The sequence below is a fragment of the Agelaius tricolor genome, unplaced genomic scaffold, assembly GCF_023055355.1.
Source record: "Agelaius tricolor isolate 1412-34295 unplaced genomic scaffold, bAgeTri1.0.p SCAF_3, whole genome shotgun sequence".
Classification (NCBI taxonomy): Eukaryota; Metazoa; Chordata; class Aves; order Passeriformes; family Icteridae; genus Agelaius; species Agelaius tricolor.
The window spans coordinates 63,127,948-63,147,010 of NW_027269263.1; the positions used below are offsets into that span (position 1 = coordinate 63,127,948).

General features: G+C 46.0%; 1 protein-coding gene across 9 annotated transcripts in view; it reads left to right on the top strand.

Annotated features, from left to right (window-relative positions):
* Positions 1 to 19,063, top strand: part of FRMD4A (FERM domain containing 4A) — a 369,074-nt gene that overhangs the window by 252,606 nt on the left and 97,405 nt on the right. For all 9 annotated transcript variants that reach the window (XM_071424072.1, XM_071424070.1, XM_071424069.1 and 6 more), the window contains one exon: positions 16,179 to 16,273. In XM_071424072.1, the coding sequence (XP_071280173.1) occupies positions 16,179 to 16,273 (95 nt within the window). The remainder of the gene's footprint in view (positions 1 to 16,178; positions 16,274 to 19,063) is intronic.

Genomic DNA, 19,063 nt, shown 5'->3' on the forward strand with positions numbered 1-19,063 from the left:
GCCTAATGAGAGCCTTATCCAGAACTCCTTGAAGTCAGAGTCTGTCTATCAGCTTCAGTAGGCTTTGGATCAGATTTCACATCACTGATTCATTATTAATTACACATCTGGGACTCCCTTTTCAAAGAGTTCATTGTTAAATAAATTCACTTTTAGACATTACAGACTTGGCATTCTTGTGCATTTAATAAAACTCTGGCAAACCAGCAAAGAGCCATGGGCCAGCTTCTCTTCTGGTATTGATGGATGAATCTCCACTGAGCAGCAGTGGTTTACACTATAAGGATATAACATATCTCTTTGCTCTCATATAACCACTTTCTGTGTGAGATTAAGTCTGTGTTTGAGAATTTTGCCTTTTCTGGGATTTCTCCTCTCTTTTTTATAACTTTCCCTACCAGCAAGAGCTCCTCTGTGGATTCAGACACTGCAGGGTGAAATATATTTGCCATGGAGTTTCTTTTCTCTTCAAAGAGATTCCAGCATCTTTTTCCTTGCACAAGCTGCAATCACATCTCCAGAGCTTGCTGGGACAGCAGACAGGCAGGCAAATGTTTTCCTGATCCCTAGGACAAGTGGAATGGAACATTTGTCTTTCTGAATATATAGGGTCTTTCCCATAGTCCTCAATAACCTAGATCAAGTCCAGACATTGAAGTGACCAAGAAGCTGCTCTTGAAACTCTTTTTACAGAGGAATAATTTTGGCAGAGGAATATGTAGAAATAAAGGTTTTCCTACTGAATTCCATTCAATAGGAGGCTATATCCTTGGTGAAAAAGGACATCTTATGTTGTGATTTAATGGTGCAGGGTATTATTCCCACATAGCAGCTGATGGCACAGGGACCAGCAGCCCATACAGGTGTTTCCTGTGCTGCAAGGATCTCCTAAGCTGCACTCAGCCCATCCTGTGCTTTTGCAGGGCTGCCCAGGCACATGAGGAAAAAAGGATGGGGTGAGACCTTCTTTTTCTCCTGATGCCAAATCACAGTTTGGCTGAATGGTCCTGGTTAATACCAAAGCCCAAATAAATTGTGGGGATATATTCAGATGATGGCTACTCAGTTTCCAAAGCTTTCACTTGGTCAACAACTGTTTAAGGCATATGGAAAGGAAAACTAGTAGAAATCCAGCTCCCATTGTTTAAATAATGAAGCTCTGAATGTTGATCAGAGGCAGACATCCACTGAGTCCATGGCATGCTCCCAATGCAAGGGATAAAAACTGCTACACAGTTGTGGAAGGGTCTGTGAAGGAAGTGAGAATTTTGACACTGGGGCACTTGAGCCCCTCAAAAGTCAAAGCTAATTCCCTACTACAAGTGAAACATCTCTCATCACCCTCATGTATGAAGTGCAAATCTTTCCAAAACTGCAGCCCTTCAGCATTAGAAATTATAAAGTTGTTTACTCCTTGCCAAAGAGCAAGTTTTGGGGTCAGTCCACAGCCACCTGGTAGGATATGAGGAGGGAGAGAGGATGAGAGGGATCTGTCACACAGGCAGTGTGATGCTGGCCAGTCAGCAGAGGTGCCTTCAGTTGCCAGAGGCCATCAAGACCTCCAGCATCATTTTCTGGAGGTGTTTGTGCCTCCAGCATCTGCCAGCAGCATGACTGATCTCCAGGCTAGCCCAGAGACTTTGTCTCTGTCACTCAATGAAATTTACTGGGAACAGGGTCTCTGATATCCTTGCCCACACTGCTGCTGTGGGATCTGCTCCTGCCCATCTTCCACATCTGGTTTCATGAAAGCAGGAACAGATACAGTTGCCTAATCACTTCCATCTCACTTTGCAGTGAGCATATGGCTGGGTAAGAGCCAGAAATACATTTTCTGGACATTGTCAGGGAAGCTCAGGCCGTGCCCAGCATCTCCCTGTGCCATGCCACTGCATGGCACACTTGGACATTTCCCCATCCACAGGCCAAGGATCACTCCTTTTCAGTAGCCAGGCTGCCTTTATTTGCTTTCTACCCCTCCTGCTTAGAAAAATTTCCTCAATTCTCCATAGTCTTCAAGCTTCTCCTTTCATGGTTCATTACATTCATTGGTAATTCTGCTATCACCCCAGTATGTGGGTCATCACCCACATTTGTATGCACTTACATTTTCCAATTATTTTCTTAGTAACTGTTTATCACGAACAGTTTCTACCCTGCCTGAATTCTCTCTTAACCATTCTGTCTCATTTCTTTGTTCTTTATTTGCAGGAAAAAAGATTGGGGTTTTTTTTTTGTTTGTTTGGTATGGGGTTTTTTGGGTTTTGTTTGGTTTGGTTTGGTTAGTTGGTTTGGTTTGTTTTGTTTTGTTTTTTTAATAAAAACACTCACTATCTCATCATTTCACCCTCCTCCTTTATAATGGAACTAGTTTATTACCAGCACTTCTTTTTACAAATACCAGGGGAAATAAGCCTTTCTTATTCTCCCAGTAATTCCTATGGTGAGCAAGTATTATTTTGCTTTCTTTTCTTTTGAATTGTGGCCAATAATCATTTTTCTCCATTGCCTCCTCCTTTACTTATGGGGGTTGCACTGTGACATTGGTGAGCCTGGAGTCAGAAAATGAAGCCCAGCATCCTTGTCCCCTTCCCATTCACCTTCAGGGTTGCCTACAAGGCATTAGAACAGAGCTGTGAGGAGGGAGACTGCTAGGACACATTTAGGCTCCTGACTGCCCTGAAGTGCACCAGAATGATCCATCTAGAAGTGGAGATGGACCTTGCTTGTGCCCAAGGTTTCCCCACTGAACCTTGATCTGCTCCTTGAAGGGTCCTCTCCCTTCTGCCACTGACATGGGCAAGTGCTGGATGTGGTGGCTGCTGTGACTGACAGAGGGGACCAGACCAGAGGATCCAGGCAGCTTCCTTGCTGTGTCCCAAGGCATGCTGGACATGGAAAACTTTGCTTCTTAAGGACACACACTGAAGTTGGCTTCATATATAGGCTCTTAATGTACAGACTCAGTAGGGAAGACTGCAGAGGTGCTGGAGGCAGGGTGAGTTTGTGCTTCTGCAGATGAAAATTGTTGATTTTTTCCATTCCCTCTGAAATAACCACAGTTCTGTCACAAACCTAATCCTTGGTTATGTCTTGCATCTTCTGCTGACTGAAGAAGCAAACCCAAAGCTCATTCAGAGTGGAGACACACTCTGTCCTACAGGACAAGGTGTATCAGACCCTGCCCCATGGCCCAGCTGAGTCAGGGGCCAGCTCCAGCCACCACTCTGGTGAACCTGGGACCCCACTCAGGCACAGGAAGCCAGACTACCAGCAAGGAGTAAGTGGGGTAGCACTGATTTCCTGTGCCTTGGGAACTGCACCTACACAATGCAGCACCCTCTTATTTGACTCCAAGGTTAAAGCAGCTTCCTTGGCTATCCCATTTCTCTCTTACCCTGACCACTTGACACCCCATAACATCTGAGCGTTGCCATCAGGCAATGAGCAATGTAGCCAACATCTGGCAAGTGAAGTTCAGCCTCTCTCTCCTGACCTTCCCAGGGGAAGAACTGTCTGTCTGATGTGCAGAATTTTCATAGAGTGATTTACATGTGAGTGTGTTAAGCCAGAAGCTTCAAAACATTGTGGTATGTTCTTAATATAGCACAGATAATTAAACTGATGAGAACATCCAGGAAGACCAATATGCTTCAACTCCCAAGTTCCTTAGGGGAGGGAAATCCAACATTGCTGGATGCATGGAGAATCTGCTGGTGGGGCCAGCTCTTTTTACTGTATTCCTGAGTACAGATAGAGAAGATGAATGCAGCCCATGTACCCACTATGCTTCTGCAGGCATTCACCTTCCCCAGTCTCAGCACATGAGGCTGCAGATCTTGTTAAGTTTAATTTATTTCCCTGCACTCACAATTGGGGTGTAAAATAAACCAGGATGACTTAATCCTATGCATCTGACCTAGCACTATTATTTCCTTTATTTACTTTTATTAACGTTGGGTTTGCTAACAGAGGAGTTTTTAAATAAATTATTTTAATGTGTTTAGAAAATGTTCTACAAAAATAAGCATTCACTTAGCTTACTAAATATTTTCAGCAATGAAGCAGTGGCTTTGAGTGAGGATGGAAATAAACATCCTCATTCAGGAGAGATTTTTCAAAAGCAAACAGAACATAAGAATGCAGCTAAGCTAGTATGTCTTGGGAAATTATTTTTCCTTTTCCACATCAGCAATAACAGATCAAGAGCATTTCCAAGCACCAATTTCTGTAGGCTGCATGAAGGGAGATGGACATTTCTATAGTTGATTTGAAACTGGATGAACTAGAGCGCTTCAGAGGTTTACAGTCGAAAAGATAAATGGATTGTGTGAGCTGTCCAATTTCATTATGTGCCCTAACCAAACTCTTTCTTTAATGTTTGATAGAATTATGATCAAATATTTCAAAATAAAAATGCTGACCTCTGTAGAAATTGTTGTTGACCTTGTCAAGGTAGGTTTAATGCTTTAAAAGAATACCAACAATCTCTCAGTGATATAAAACTTTAACAGACACCACCAAATCGAAATATATATAGAAGGCACCTGGTTATTCACACTGCCTGAGTGCTTATCAAGCCCCATTGTCAGCTGAGTGTGAAATGGATTCCTGCCCAGAAAGCTGCCTCTGAAGCTTGCTTCATGTTCAAAGTTTGATTTGCCACATGTGATACAGTCAGATGATTTAAAACACAATTGACTTTCTTGCAGCAGTTGACTACCCTGTTTCAAAACGTCGCCCTGATTTTTTGAGATTTTCTAAGCCTTCTGATGTTTACACATTCTTGTAATGAACTTTCTCACACACTTTCTGTAAATAACTTATTGTTTTATATTCTTTTATGGAGGAGGAGAATTTTGATGGACTGTTGGTTTGTCCAGTGTCATTGGAGAGGTGGCACTTTCACCCTCCAATCCTTCAGTTTTGGAAACCTATAAATGTTGGAGTCAGAAAATAAACTTCCCTTTTCCTTCACCTCGAGAGCAGCGGTGTGTGCTCTCATGTTGTTTCGTCAAAATTCTACACATCTCCAGAAACTGAAAGGCAAATACTCATAAAGACCCAAAATACTTTAAGCCAAATATTTACAATACTGATTATCTGAATAAATTTATCACATACTTTCCTAAAGTAGGCCACCTCACTTCTAACCCAGAGTGTTGCACAGAATGCCATATCTGTGTCTTTTTTTCTTTGCATTAAGGCAAGGGTTTGAACCAAAGCCCTGCACACAAACCCTCTTAACTCCCCAGCATGTGCAATTAGCATCTTGAGCTGCTTCAGTTTGTATTAATTTAGCATCAATCTCCAGTTGGAGAGCTTCATCTAATCTGGCCTCTGTATCCCTCACTGTTGCACTTTACGTGCAAAGGAAGGTGAAAAATCTGAGCCCCCAGTTCTGTGACAAAACCATGAGATATGTTTAGCCTCAGTAATATCATTGCTTGCTTAAACTGATTGCAGATAATGACAATGAAATCCATCTCTGTTGCAGGGGCATCATCCACAGGTTAAATGCCTTTGTGTTGAAAAATGGGACTTTTCTGACTCTTTGCAAGGATGAGGGAAAGAAGAAAGGGTTGCCTGGTTACCCAGGCTGCTTTGAGGCTGTGGGAGCATGATTTGCTATGGCATTCTTCAGGTAACTAGTGCTGCTATAGCCAGTGCTGCTAAACCATGGAGATCCCAGTGCCAAACACCCAGTCCCAGTGACCTGCAGATCAGGTGGAGTGGGAGAAGCTGAAACCACCATGACCTTGAAAGTCATGGTTTGCTTTAAAGCACAAATGCTTCACTCCACTGCTTGTATGAAACTGATGGACCTAAGCCAGTGCAAAGTCCTCCTCTGGGGGGGTATTTTCCTTCTGCTCTGCTGATTTATCATCCATATTTTTCTCATTTATACATACAAATCTCGTAGATGCTTCATGCATGAGGAGATGGGAAGCTACCAAATGGATCACTAATAGGTTCAAGACATTGAGGATGATTTAAAGGGCTAGTAAATCTGATCATCACAGATGGGAATGGCTTTTCTTCTGCTCTAAAGGAACTGAATTTTCTTGAAAGTTGCTTGTTTGGGTCCACATAAGTGAGTACCTTTTCTTTGCACCAGTCCTTCTGAGTTAGTGCCTCATAAGTTTGCTCTAAATTCCCTGAAAGTTTAAAAATAAAATCAATCAGACCTGTCAAATTTGGGATGTATTTTCATTAAAACTGTATTAACCCACAGCATGCAGCTCCTGATGTTACTATAAAACTTCTCATGGACTTAACAGCACCTCCTGCAAACACAGTATTTGCTGGAGTAAGCACATAATGAAGCAAGCAGCCAGCCAAGCTTGTCCTCAGGAGTGTCTTGTAAAGGTCAAACCAGATTTGATGTTGTGTTAGGATTTGGGAGAAACACAAAGAAAGATAATAGAGCAAGGATCTGTTTCTTCCAATAATCCAAAAACAAATCTAGAAAGTTTAAATAAAGAAAAATAAAAGTTGCATGTGCAAATTGACTTGGGGCAACTTTTTAACTTGCTTCAGTGATGTTTTCATGGCTGATTAGATGAGCTGGCAGTGACTTTGGCAGTGCTACAAAAGCCATTTTTACATCAGTCAGCATAAGGAATTCCACACTTGCCATCAAATCCCTCCAAAAAAGAATTCTGCTTTCCTTTCCAATCTAGTTTTGCTTCTGTGGTTGTCCAGATCTTCTCACTCAGTTCCTGCTCCTGGCCACAGTTCAGTTGGAAAGGACTCGAGGGTGGCTTGAGTCCTCACACAAGGTTACCCTGTGTGATCTTTCTCAACCTCAGAAAAATATCCCAGGGGGATATGTGAGGATTTTGACCACTTTCCTCTGGATATGCTGTGCAAAGGGACTGCTTGTGCATGCACAGATCAGCACTCTGGCACACAGGAGGTGCACTGGGGGACACAGGATCTGGCACAGATACTCCATGAAGGGGATGTGCACCAAGCCTTCACATCCAGACTGCACAGCCCAGAGATGCAGACTCTTGGGGGGTCCCAGGAAGAAATACATAACAGTGTGCTGCTCCTGCTGGCACCCCATGTAGTCAAGGCAGACCAGGACATCAGTTTGAATGCCAGGCACAGCATCCTTCCCTCTCCCCAGCCCTGCTGGAGACAGAGAGCCAGATTCTCATGTGGGATGTAGTGCACTAAGGCACCAATTCCCTTTGTACTTCAGGTCTATGGACAAAAAATCAGATCAGAGCCAGAGCCAGCCCCAAACCTAGGGTTTTCCTTCTGCCATCCTCAGCATATCCAGGCCAGGCTCTTTCTTACATGTATGTGGGGAATTAGCTGTTCCCAGTGGAGACAGAGAAGGGATGGAGTGGGCAGAGGGCTGAGGGAGGGAAGAGGGAAGTGCTGAGGCTTTTGTTGTGGATGGGAGAAAGATCTGAGCATGGAGCAGATTTCCTGTCCAGTACCAGTTGCAGCTGGCTGGCCTCTTTGGATGCAGTCACCTGAAAACTCTGCAGGAGTTGTGGGATCATACAGATGGCAACAGAGAGGAATGGGGTCACTGGGCATTGACACAGACCCCTTCTGAATGGGGGAAGAGTGCAGCTGCCTCTGCATCAGACAAGAAAGGGAGGAGGGATGCTAGAGACCCAAAAGTGTCTTTTTCATCCCAACAACTGCTTCTCATTTTGGTTTTGACATGAATTTCACATGCAGACTTGGCCAGCTCATGCTTTTTGCTTTTTGTGACTGCTAAGTTATTTAAGCAGATTCCCATTGCTAATATATAGGGGAATTAGAGAGTATCAGCAATGCCTTCTGACTTAAGAGATGAAGTGCCAGGTATCAGCTGGCAAATGCACAGAACCCACAAATGCAGATATCTGTGAATGTTTCTGAGGCAACCTGTCAGTAGGGTGTTTCTAATCCTTTTACCAAACAGATTTTTTTAGAAAACCTGGGAATTTTTTTGTCTGTTTCTCTCTGACCCTAATAAATCTTAATTCCCACAACTTGCGGGTGTTGACTTTCCAAGAAAAAACGTCAGTGGCACTCTGTCACCACCCTCCACACTGCCGAGGTGGCTGCTGGAGGCAAGTTGTCTCATTTGCTTATGTAAATGAAGAAAAGAGATTTTTAGAGCCAACTCTAATTTTGGGAAGGAGGTTCTGCCTGTGCCAGCACGAGCAGTGCTCCTGCTGCCAGTCCCCAATGCTGACGGAGTTCAGCTGTTCCATCATAAAAAATAAGGCTCTCCCTCTCCAGGCATTTTGCATTTCAATGAATAATTTTTCACCCAACTACATCCCAGCCTGCTTTGATTATGTGCACTCCATAAATTGACATAATGACGTGGAGTTGAGGAATAGAGGATCTATCCCAGAAGGGGAATTGCAGCCCCTAAAGCCCCAAGCCTTTAGCCTGAGCAGTTCTGTACAGTATTATTACCCTGTATTCAGATGACATAATTACCAAAAGGGCCCTTACTGGGTATTCACACAACATTATATGGAGTGACTTTGGGTTTTTCTTTTCTTGGAAATGCATGAAAGGGGTTAAACAAGAGGATGATAGAGCTGTTGGCAGACCCAGTCTGACAAGAGGAGAATTGCAAGTGAGGGACAGTTCAGTGGCCCCTGGATGAAAGAATTACGTGTTCTGTGTATGAGGAAGCAGGGGAGGGAAGGAGTTCCAGTCCACAGCTGTCATGGGGCAATGCACTGCACACAGTGAGTGTGGAGCATTTGCTGGCTTTCAGCAGATAAGGCTGCTGACAGTGAGCACCAATGCCCAGAGGAACAGAGTCAGAACACACAGGGCCTGGATGGGTTTCTTTAACTGCCCTTATCTCCATGGTGTTGGACCATAGGCTTGTGGCTGGTTTTAGCTGATGATCTAATTCATGGGGAGGACCTGGAGTTTGCTTCATTAGCAAATGCTAATAGTCGGTGGAGGGGAAGAATTGTGTGTGAGGCAGCATTTGGCACTTTCATTTCCTCCTGATTACACTGCCCAAGGCTCCAGCAGACCCAAGGAGCAGCCCTGTTCCCTGCCTGGTAGGACTGCCTGGGCACAGCCACGGGAGGAATTGCTCTGCATTCATGCAAACTGTTCCTTTTCCACCTCACCTCTTCTGCTGATGGACTGGCCACACTGCACGCATTCCCCAGCCTGCATTGCAACTCAAGCCACCAAAAATATATTTTTCAAACATTCAGCCTTTGAATGTTGAGCAAAATTTGACCAAATCAACAGGACTTGAGAGGCTGGTTTGAACTAAACACACTTCACAGTCCATCCTGCAGAAACCAAACCTGCTCACAGCTAAATACCAGCGGTTTGTGACCTGGAGCCTGTGCCTGGCCACAGCTGGCTTTTAGCACAAAATCAGTGCTGAGCATTGCAGCACTTGGCTTAGCAGTGTCTCATCTCTGCATTCTTGTGCTATTTTGCACTGCAAGTCCCTCCAGCAAGGAGACAGGGGATGGTAGCAGTGTTTTTAACCTCAATGAGTGAAGCATTGCTTGGGGTGAGTTAGGTACCTGGTTCCCACAGCTCAACGTGGGTCTGTGCTGGATGGATTTGGGTGGCACGTGTCTGTCCATATGTTGGAAACATACATTACCCAGAAACCTTCTGCTGCAGAGAATTAAGGAGAAGCTATGACATGGGGGAGGGGGAACAGACAGGCTTGTTTGACAGTTAATAAAACAATGAAATATACTTTGTGTGTGCCTGAGTTTCTAGGGACACACCAGCAGCTGCTAATACCATGTCATCTGTTTTTTATTCATGGCACTGCTGGACTGTGGATAGATAATCTCTCTCTATAACTCACTCATTTCTAAGCTTAATGGGAAGCTGTCATAGAGAAACATGCTTCTCTGCCAAAAGTGGGCAGTCTGTCTTTCCACTGGGGGAACACATGATTCCAGAGTTCCTTGCTCTGCCTCAAATCCCAGTAACATTGCCTTTTAATTATATTGAGTATTTAATACTGGAATGCTTGTGTTTCTGCTGTATTTTCCACAATGACTGGCAGAAACAGCTCATTCTGCCTCTGTCAGACAAAGAGGAGCTCCATCCCTCTGATGGGATCTTCTCCATCCCTCTGGTCATCTTTGTGACCCTCCTCTGGACCCACTCCAACAGGTCCATGTCTTTGCTGTACTAAGGGCTTCAGAACTGGATGCAGCACTCCAGGTGGCATCTCACCAGAGCAGAGCAGAGGGGAAGAATCACCTCCCTCAACCTGCTGGCCATGCTTCTTGTGCTGCAGCACAGGACACATTTGGCTTTCTGAGCTGCAAGTGCTGAATCATGCCCAGCTCTTCATCCACCAGTATCCCCATGTCCCTGTCCACAAAGCTGCTTTCAATCTCTTCATTCCCCAGCCTGTCTCTTGGGAATACCAGATACCAGGGGTTTCCCTGACCCTGTGTGTTGCACTTGACCCTGTTGAACCTCGTGAGGTTCCTGTAGACCCACTCCTCAAGCTTATACAGGTCCCTTTGGATGGCATCCCTTCCCTACAGCTTGGTGCCAGGCTTCTCCCAGTCTGTAAGAGATCCATCTCCCCAGAAGCCCTCTTCCTCCTCCTTCCATCCTGTGGCTAGCACATGCCTATAACAAGCCAGTATTATCACTAAACCTGTGTGACAGTGACTGTGGCTGGTGTTAGGAGGCACCAAAATGGGGTTTTCATGTCACCTGGGGCAGTAAAGTCTTGCTCTGCATCACCTGTATCTCACATCCTCCTTTTCCTCTTTTCAGCACTGGGGAGGTGTCCCATGAGCAGACCCCAGCCTGCTCCCCCAGTGGGTACAGCAGCCCATATGAATGAGCTCATGCTAATATGAACTCATCCAATAAATACATCAAAGAGCCACGAAACTCTGGGATTTTGACATTGAATCAGTTTGAATCATCGTTCCTCATGCAGCTTCCCTTTTCCAAGGAGCTCTCAGGCTTGTCCTTCCCCTCCCTACCTGCCTTCAGTGCTCTCTATGCTCTGCTGTTGTTCAGGGAAGTTGCCATCGTGTCTAATTGGGAAGAGACACCTGTAGAGTGCCTCTGTGCAGAGATAACTGGAGTGCATGGAAGAGAGACTCATCCCCTGTGGTTAATTTGCCAGTGCTGAGTTCTCCTTTAAATCGAGGCAAGGAGATACAGACAGAGCTAGGACATGGCATGCATTGACGTTTTCTTGGTGTAGCTTTTGCTAGCACAGGCTGTACCTGTAGTCTAGGGTGTGGAGTGGGCCCTTTAAGCATTGGGGAATTGCAGGGAGACATCTCTTGGAGTATCAGCCAAGTGTGATCCTATATGGACCTTCCTGCATTGCCTTTGGTGCTTTTTCATCATCTTTCTTCATGGCAAGTTCAAGTCACAGAGCTGCTAGTAAGGCTCAGCCCTTTCCCTGCCACCTCCTGACACCACTAATAAAGCTCTCCCTTTCCTCTAAGTCATTATTTGAACAAACTTCAGCTGTTTTGGAGGGCAAGGAGGGAATGAGTTCACTGCTTCAAGCCTGCAGGGTTGCAAAGAGCCCCAGCCATGTGCTCACTGTGCTCCTCACTGCTGAGGCTTTGTGGATGCACAGCATTATCATTTCAGACAAGCCTCTCTGGCATGGCCCAGGGAGCAGGGAAGGATGTCTGGGTCATTCTACTAATAAGGAGGCAGCCCCTAATGAGTCCATCTCTGCTCCCCTGCCTCTCCAAGAGGGAAGGAAGAAACCTCAGAGTGCTCTGAAGTCAGGCTTGACTTCACAGCAGAGTTGTCTGCTCTGCAGAGTATCAGGAGTCCCCTGGACAAGGGTTGGTGCCATCATACCTGGCAGGTGGATCCTGACGTGTTAGGTTGTATAGAAAATGTCATGTTTGCAAGTCCAGGAAGTCCAGGCTGCAAAATGTAACTTGTTCCAGGCTGAAGTAGGATTTGGGGAGTACAAATATGGATCCAGAGCCAAGAAAGCACTCAGGTTACTGCCATGCAGAGAAGCCTCAGGGACAGGGTTTGGATAATAAATGGCCAGTGTCTGTGCCAGAGACTCGGATACACAGCAGTGTGGGGCCCTCAGCCTTTCCTCCTGGCAGAAGTAAGAACTTAGCAGGAACAGACTCTTCTTCCCCAGGGCCACAGCTCCAGTGTGCTGGGACTACAACTGGGTCCCTGCTGATTTCTCTAGTGGCAACAGCAATTGATTTACAGAACACTGTTCTTTACCTGCCTTTCTGAAAAGAGGGTCCTGTAGCAGGAGGGAGCAGCAGGGGATTCCCTGGTTGTGTAATGCTGCTCTGACAGCCTACCCCACCAGCAAAGCATGTTCAGCCCTCACCAGCCCAGATGAAGGATTTCTCCTGGTGTTCCCCATCCCAAGTTCAGGCCAGCCAGCTGCAGCTGTGACAGCCCCACAGGCTGCTTTTTGTGATACAGGTTACATGGAGCACTCCAGGAAGGTGTAGGTAGGAAAGGGATGAGGAGCAGCAGATGCAGAGGGGTCTCCACAGCTGCTTGGGCAGCTCCCAGGGTGACACAGTCCAGCTCTGTAGCTCTGCATCATTGAGGACACGGTTCAACTTCTACTTGGAATGCCACCTGTTACCCTGATTTATTTCTGTGGGATGCACAGGGTGCATCTTGCTGACCATCCAATTGTATTGAATCCAGAAGGTCCCAGGCCCACTTTCTATTGATTTCCCTGCTCTCACAGAGCAGTCCCCATCACCTTCAATGTATCTGTGATGGAAGTTTTATTAATGCAAAATTTTCCCTCTGGAAAATGAAGTCCAGAAATTAATAATGAATTAAAACAACTTGCCACAGGCATTGCTAATGAGCTCTTTGTCTGTGCAGCTCACATGAAAGGAGGTCATTGCTCAGCCTTCCCATCGCGAATGGCAAGAAGATTAACCGCGAACATCCCGCCTGCGTGCGGGTCTCTCCTGAGACAGCAGGACAGGCTGCAGCTCAGCTTCTGCCTGGCTGCCTTGTCCTGCCTTATCCCTGCTGGGCAGGTTTGTCTGGAGGAGTCTTTACCACCTGGAGAAGACACCTTCCTCCCCTCCAAACACTCAGGTTGGCTGTCTGTGTTGGGAGGACACCTGAGTCATTCCACTGGAAAGGACAATAACCTTGCAGAGCTTAAGGGGAGAGAGGAAAGTAATCTTGGAGGGGACTAGCAGGGCTTAACTTCACTGCCATAAGCCTCTTCAGGGACTCTGGCCCAGAAACTAACCTGGCACCACTCCAGTGCTGGGTCTGCATCTATTGTTCTTTTCCCTTATCTTGCAAGGCAAAGGGTTATCCTGCCTTATCTGCTACCACAGGCTTTGGAGGAGGCCTCACTGCAAGGGTGCTGGAAATCGTGCCCCTGCTGAGCCTCAGGGGGCTGTGCTGGGAGAAGAGCATCCACTTCTGGGCACTAGGCATGGGAAAGCTGTCACACCATGCTGACCACCTCTCCTTGGCTTTTTTAGCCTGGTCTCACTCAGCAGAATAAGGAAGCAGCATGTTGCATTTACCCATCCTGGGGTGCGTGGGTGAAAGCAGGTGGTTATGGGTGCTGCTCCTCTCTTGATACACCAGTACATGGGGCAAGGGACATTGAGCATCACTTCTCTATGATGTGACTGAAGAGCACAAGGGGCTTTCTCCCTTGTCCAGTGTGCCTTGTGGCAGTGTTGTCTGACTGCACAGAGGGACCCACACCTTCCCCATGTCCATGGGCAGCCTCTTACACATCAACTCTTTATTGCAAAAGCTCTGTTCTTGCAAAAGCTCAACCTGTAACTTCCATGTGCTTAACCCAGGCTTGGGAAAACTCTGTTGTGTTTGAGACATGATGCTTCACCACTCTTTCCCACCCTGCTCTCTCAGGTGAGACACCCAGCCAGGCTGACTGATGGCTCACTCCCTTGCTTGGCAGCACAATTGCTCGTTTGTCAAATAACTGAGTCACACAGAGCACTGGGCACCAGGCAGTGACAGCCACGCAGCTCCCAGCCTGCAAGACACTCCAGCATGGGGGTGTCTGGATTCACCTCCACTAACTGTCCTCACCATAGCCTTGGCCATGGAGGAGTCAGTCCTGCCATGCATTCCCACCCCTCCTCTTGTAGCTCTGGGCTGTGAAGAAATCCCTTTCTGGTGCAGAGAGAATTTGGGCCACCCTGAAGAGAAAGGAGCAGGGACCCTTGGGCAAGGGGAAAAGCAAGGCTTCAAACTGTACATTTACAACAGGAAACAAACACTCTTCCTCCCTCTCCTTTGTCTGTTGTTAAGCTGAAAACTCACCCAGTGCCCCCAGTAACTACCTGCACTGAGCCTGTGTATCTCTGAATTCACCTGGCAGTCTTGCCATCCTCTTCATCACAATATTTGTGTATATCATAAGTCAAACTGTAGCTTGTCCTTAGAATGCTCTGACAAAGAGAGGTTCATCTTGCAGGAGACAGGGATGCTGCAAATGTCCATCCCACTCAGCACAATGCCAGGAGGGAAGTACCTGAGAAGCCCCCAGTGAGACTGGTGTAGCTGGTGTGCTCTTTGCTTGGGTCTTTGATTGGACTCTAGGGGACAGGGGACCTGACCATGATCCCATGCCTGCTCCATTCATCTCTGAGCACCATTTGGGAGCTTGTTCAGGAGTGAAGGTCAATGCAGTCACCAGTCTTGTCATAGCAGAGCCTCCAATAGTTGTGCCTGAGAAATTTGACTTGGAATTAAAACGAAGCTGGTTGCATCCTACCTATTTGTTATCTGCCAGGCTGTTCCTCCTACACAGCAGCTTCTCTCATATTCATTCAGAAGCTGCATTAAGCCAGGGCTGCATTTAGGCACAGCTATTGTTTCTTTCTTTGCTGGCATGACCTAGAAACCCCCCATGCATTGCATGTCCTCATAGGGTGGGTAGAAAATGCTGTGATGCTCATATGAATACCAGGGAAATATACAGAGAAGTTTGCCCCAGCTGTGTCAGATACTGTGATAGTGCTGGGTTTAGGGACATTTTCAGACAGTCTGAGTCTTATGAATCTGTTTGAAAGTTAGGTACAAATCAGAGAGTTTTTTCTACTACAGCTGTGTTTATAGGACAGAGCAGTTGATTAGGACAGCAGGGTTCTGATGTCCCTGCCACCCGTTTTCTGTACAGCATTATAATTTCACCTCCATTTAACAACAGGTTCATGTCTGGGGTAACTGACTCAGCTGCTTGGCAGACTCATTGGGGCAGTCAAGCCTGCAGACAGTTTTATTTCCACTGAGGTTTGCAGCACAGAGATTTGTAGACCAAATCCTTGTAAGTGGTCACCAGGGAATATTGTTGGTATCTCTGACCCCAGCCATGCCAGTGCTGCTGGAACAATTGCAGCTCTGGCATCTGGGGCTATTACAAGGCTGCAGTATCTGCATCCTTTGTACCCCTGTTTCCTACAAGAGACAGGATGAGCTGTGCTATTGCCAAGGCTTCAGAAATCTGGTTGGAAGCACCAGAGCCCAGCAGAGCAGATGAAAATTCATAGAGGCAGGAGAACACATTAGAGTTAAAAGACAATTAAGGTTTTGCAGAAAAGGCAGTAATGAACCATCCTCTGTTTCTCTGAGCTTGGCTTTTTTTGTCTTACAAAGAGTATTTTGAAAGTGTGTGCATCCAAGTGCCTAAATTTGAGGATGTATCCTTATCTCTATATGACAAGCAATAGTGAATGGGAAACTATTTTGTTCTGTCATTTACTTCTCATTTGGTCCCGTCACATCCTATCTTTTGGCACTATGTATTTTCTTAGTGTTATGAGCATATATCTGTACTGTGTGTGAGAGAGTGGGTGTCTGAATTGTGTTTGCAAAGGCCCTTGATAAAAAGCTTTAACAAGTAAAATTATCAGAGAGGCAGGAGTGGGCTGGTCCTGGTAGATCCGAGCACTGGCAGGCAGCAAATCATCTGTCTGCAGAGACATTAAGTGCTGAATAGGTCAGAATTGCCAGGTTTTTAGTATTTACCTAGGAGGGAAACTACTGCTCATTTCAAGGAGCTAATGTTCCTTGCAGATTTAGCTTGAACACCAGAGGGAACATAAAAGCAGCAGCTGTGCAGTAGTTTCAAGGATAGTGTTTTCCTCCTCAAGCACAGTGCAGTTCTATCCAATTCTCCTCATTAATCACTTTCTTTCATTTTTGTTTTTCAGCCAAAGCTTTTGGCCAAGGAGCTGCTTGACTTGGTGGCATCTCATTTCAACCTGAAGGAGAAGGAGTACTTTGGAATTGCATTCACAGATGAAACGTAAGTGTGAGAAATCAAAGACTTAAGAGGCAACTCTTGGTTACAGAAAATCTTGGTGTAGAAATACTGTGTACACCAAGGTCCTAGACCAAGGTCTGGGAAGGCATGGACCAAATTACCACTAAATTTAAGGGTTTGTCTCAGGACAGGCCATATGTACCCCCAGATTAAATTACAAGAATAAAATTTGCACCAGAGAAACATTAAAGGTCTGCCAAAGGCAATGATTAGTCCCAGACTGTGACCCCTCAGTGCTACTGCACCACCCTGTTACATTTTTCCAGCTGTTTTCTCTCAGGAGTTACACCATCCTTGGCGTATGGACTGTGTCTTGTATGGACACCCACCTTGGTTGGCAATAGGTTTTTTCATTGTATGTTAATCAGGAAGAGGCTTCCCACAAGTAAATAATTTTAAAAAACCAAGATTTTTCAAGCCAACGCTGTGTCCCCAGAACAGCTGAGTCAGCGGTATTGCTGTCACGAGCCAGTTCCTCTCTCCTGCTGAAGTGGCAGGGAAATGTAAATTATCTGCTGGAATAATGATTCAGGATCGGGTAATCAGAGGCTGCGGGATAATTGCACAAACATATCCGCATTCATCTCGGCAGCAATCACCCCTCTAAAGTCAATTCCTTTGGCAAGCACCTGCCTTGGACAGCCTGAGGCCATCTCAGGACACAGCTCCAAGGATGGAGGAATGCTCAGCAACAGGCACGTGCAGAAGCAGGACCCAGATCAGATGAGATCCCAGAATCCATCCCAGCTCACTGACATGAGTAGCTCAGCCCTGTAGATCTCCAACCCAACACAAATTAATGAGACTAATCCTCCAAGGAGAAACAGTAGGAGGCACTTGCCTTTTACAAAGCAGGAGTAAGAAATTGCTCCTATCACTGTGTTTTTTCTTGGAGAGAGCAAGTTACTCAGTGGGTGCTGCCTGAGAGGCACAGGAAAGCCATGCAGGGAAGCCACAGCACACTAGGAGACAAAAATGTTCCCTTAACAGTCCCAAGAGCACAGGTGAGAAACAAGGCACCTCTCAAACTGTAACCAGAGAGCAGCTGAGCAAGTCCCAGCTCTCAGTTCAGTTCAGCTGGGTGGGCACAGGGCCCCCCTGGGAGAGCAAGGGAAGCTAATGAGGAGGTGTCAGCAATTAGAGAGACCCAGCCTCCCCTGGAACTTCCAGGTTTAACTGGGTGAGCAAAGATCTGGGTTAGCAAAGTGAGGAAGTGTGAGAGCTGGCAGAGCTTGAAGCTACATAGCAGATGCAGATGGATCTGCACTGTCCAGGCAGGATTCAAAGGGTGAGGTGGTGGCATCCACTCACTTGGTCACCTTCAGACCTGTAGATGTGCTTTCCAGGAGATGCTAGCCAGCCCAGATGAAAGATCTGGGGACAACCTCACTAAATCAAGGAAGTACAGTCCTTGAATCAAGAAACAAGCAGTTAGTCCTAGCTGGTCTGAAGCTGGTCTGAAGCCCTTCTGCTGTCCCACTGACATTTGCACTGAGGCTTCTTCAGTGCTGTGAAAATAACTCTGACAAAAGTATTTCCTCTTCAGTTGTAAAATGCTTTGAAGAGAGTTGGCACAACCAGCAATTGTTTTATTTGACTGAACACAGCCAAAGAATATGGCTGGGGCCTTGGGCAGAGTCTTGGAAATAGATGTCCCACGCCAGCTTCAGAAAATAAACTGGATTGTCTATACCACAGATCTTAACCTGCAATGTGAAATGGAAGTTTGAAAAATCCCTTTTTATGAAAAAGTAGTAAAAACAGTCCCTTAACGTTTGTTTGCAGGGCACATAACCCAAACCTTTAGCTAATACAGACCAGGAATGTAAAAAGAAACCCTTTAATTCTGTGACACAAGCCCTCAGGGACTTCTTCACTCTCCACTGAGTTTCCATGTGCTTTACTTGAAGGGGACTCATAACCAGCTGAAACAGAACAAGCCTGGTTCATAAATGTAGTCAGCTAAATGGCAAGTTTAGAAAGAAGAAAAGCCACTAAAGTATTAAATCAATTCTTCTATTTAAGAGTAAAAGCTCTATGAGAGTAATTTATTTAGAAATTATTTAGACTGGGGATTTCCATTCATTAGTTGTGCTCTATCATGACAACCTTAGAAGAAAATCAATAGGAACAACCTTTGCGTTGGCAACTTAATAGTTTCTTGTGATAATACAGGGTCATTACTGCCTTCAGCGTGACTAAAATTAGATTGTCAGACTATTATGGAGGGGAGAATAACGCCTCCTATTTTAGTGATCATAGGAACCTTTTATAGTGTGAGCCATTAACTGCAGGAGAGCACAGGTCAAAAGGGTGTCCCTGTACAGCACCAGGGGCCAAGCTTCACAGGAAGCCAGAAGAGCAATATCCTGCTTGATTAAAAGTGAAAAGGGATGGGGGAAGAGCTTGGGTTTTAGTTCAGCTGGTTATGAATCTCCACTAACCACCCCTTCCCTTCAGATCAGCTCCTCCAGCATTCACTTAGAGCAAGTGGCCAGGATTCTGTTCACTGCAGACTCCCCATGTGGGCCATGGGCAGGGTTTCCACATCCCTCACTTGCCCTTAGATCTGAGTCACCTGCTCTGTTGAGAGCTACCAAATTTGGCATCCCGCAGAGCAGGGGAGCACCCTTTCCTGGAATACCCTCTCATCCCTGGGAGCTGGGGGGAAGCCTGTTTCCACCTTCCAGCCATGTGGCAGAGCCAGAGTGAGGGAGCAGGTGTCCCACATCCTGGCTGAACAGCTGGTCCAACAGAGGGCACAGCTCAGAG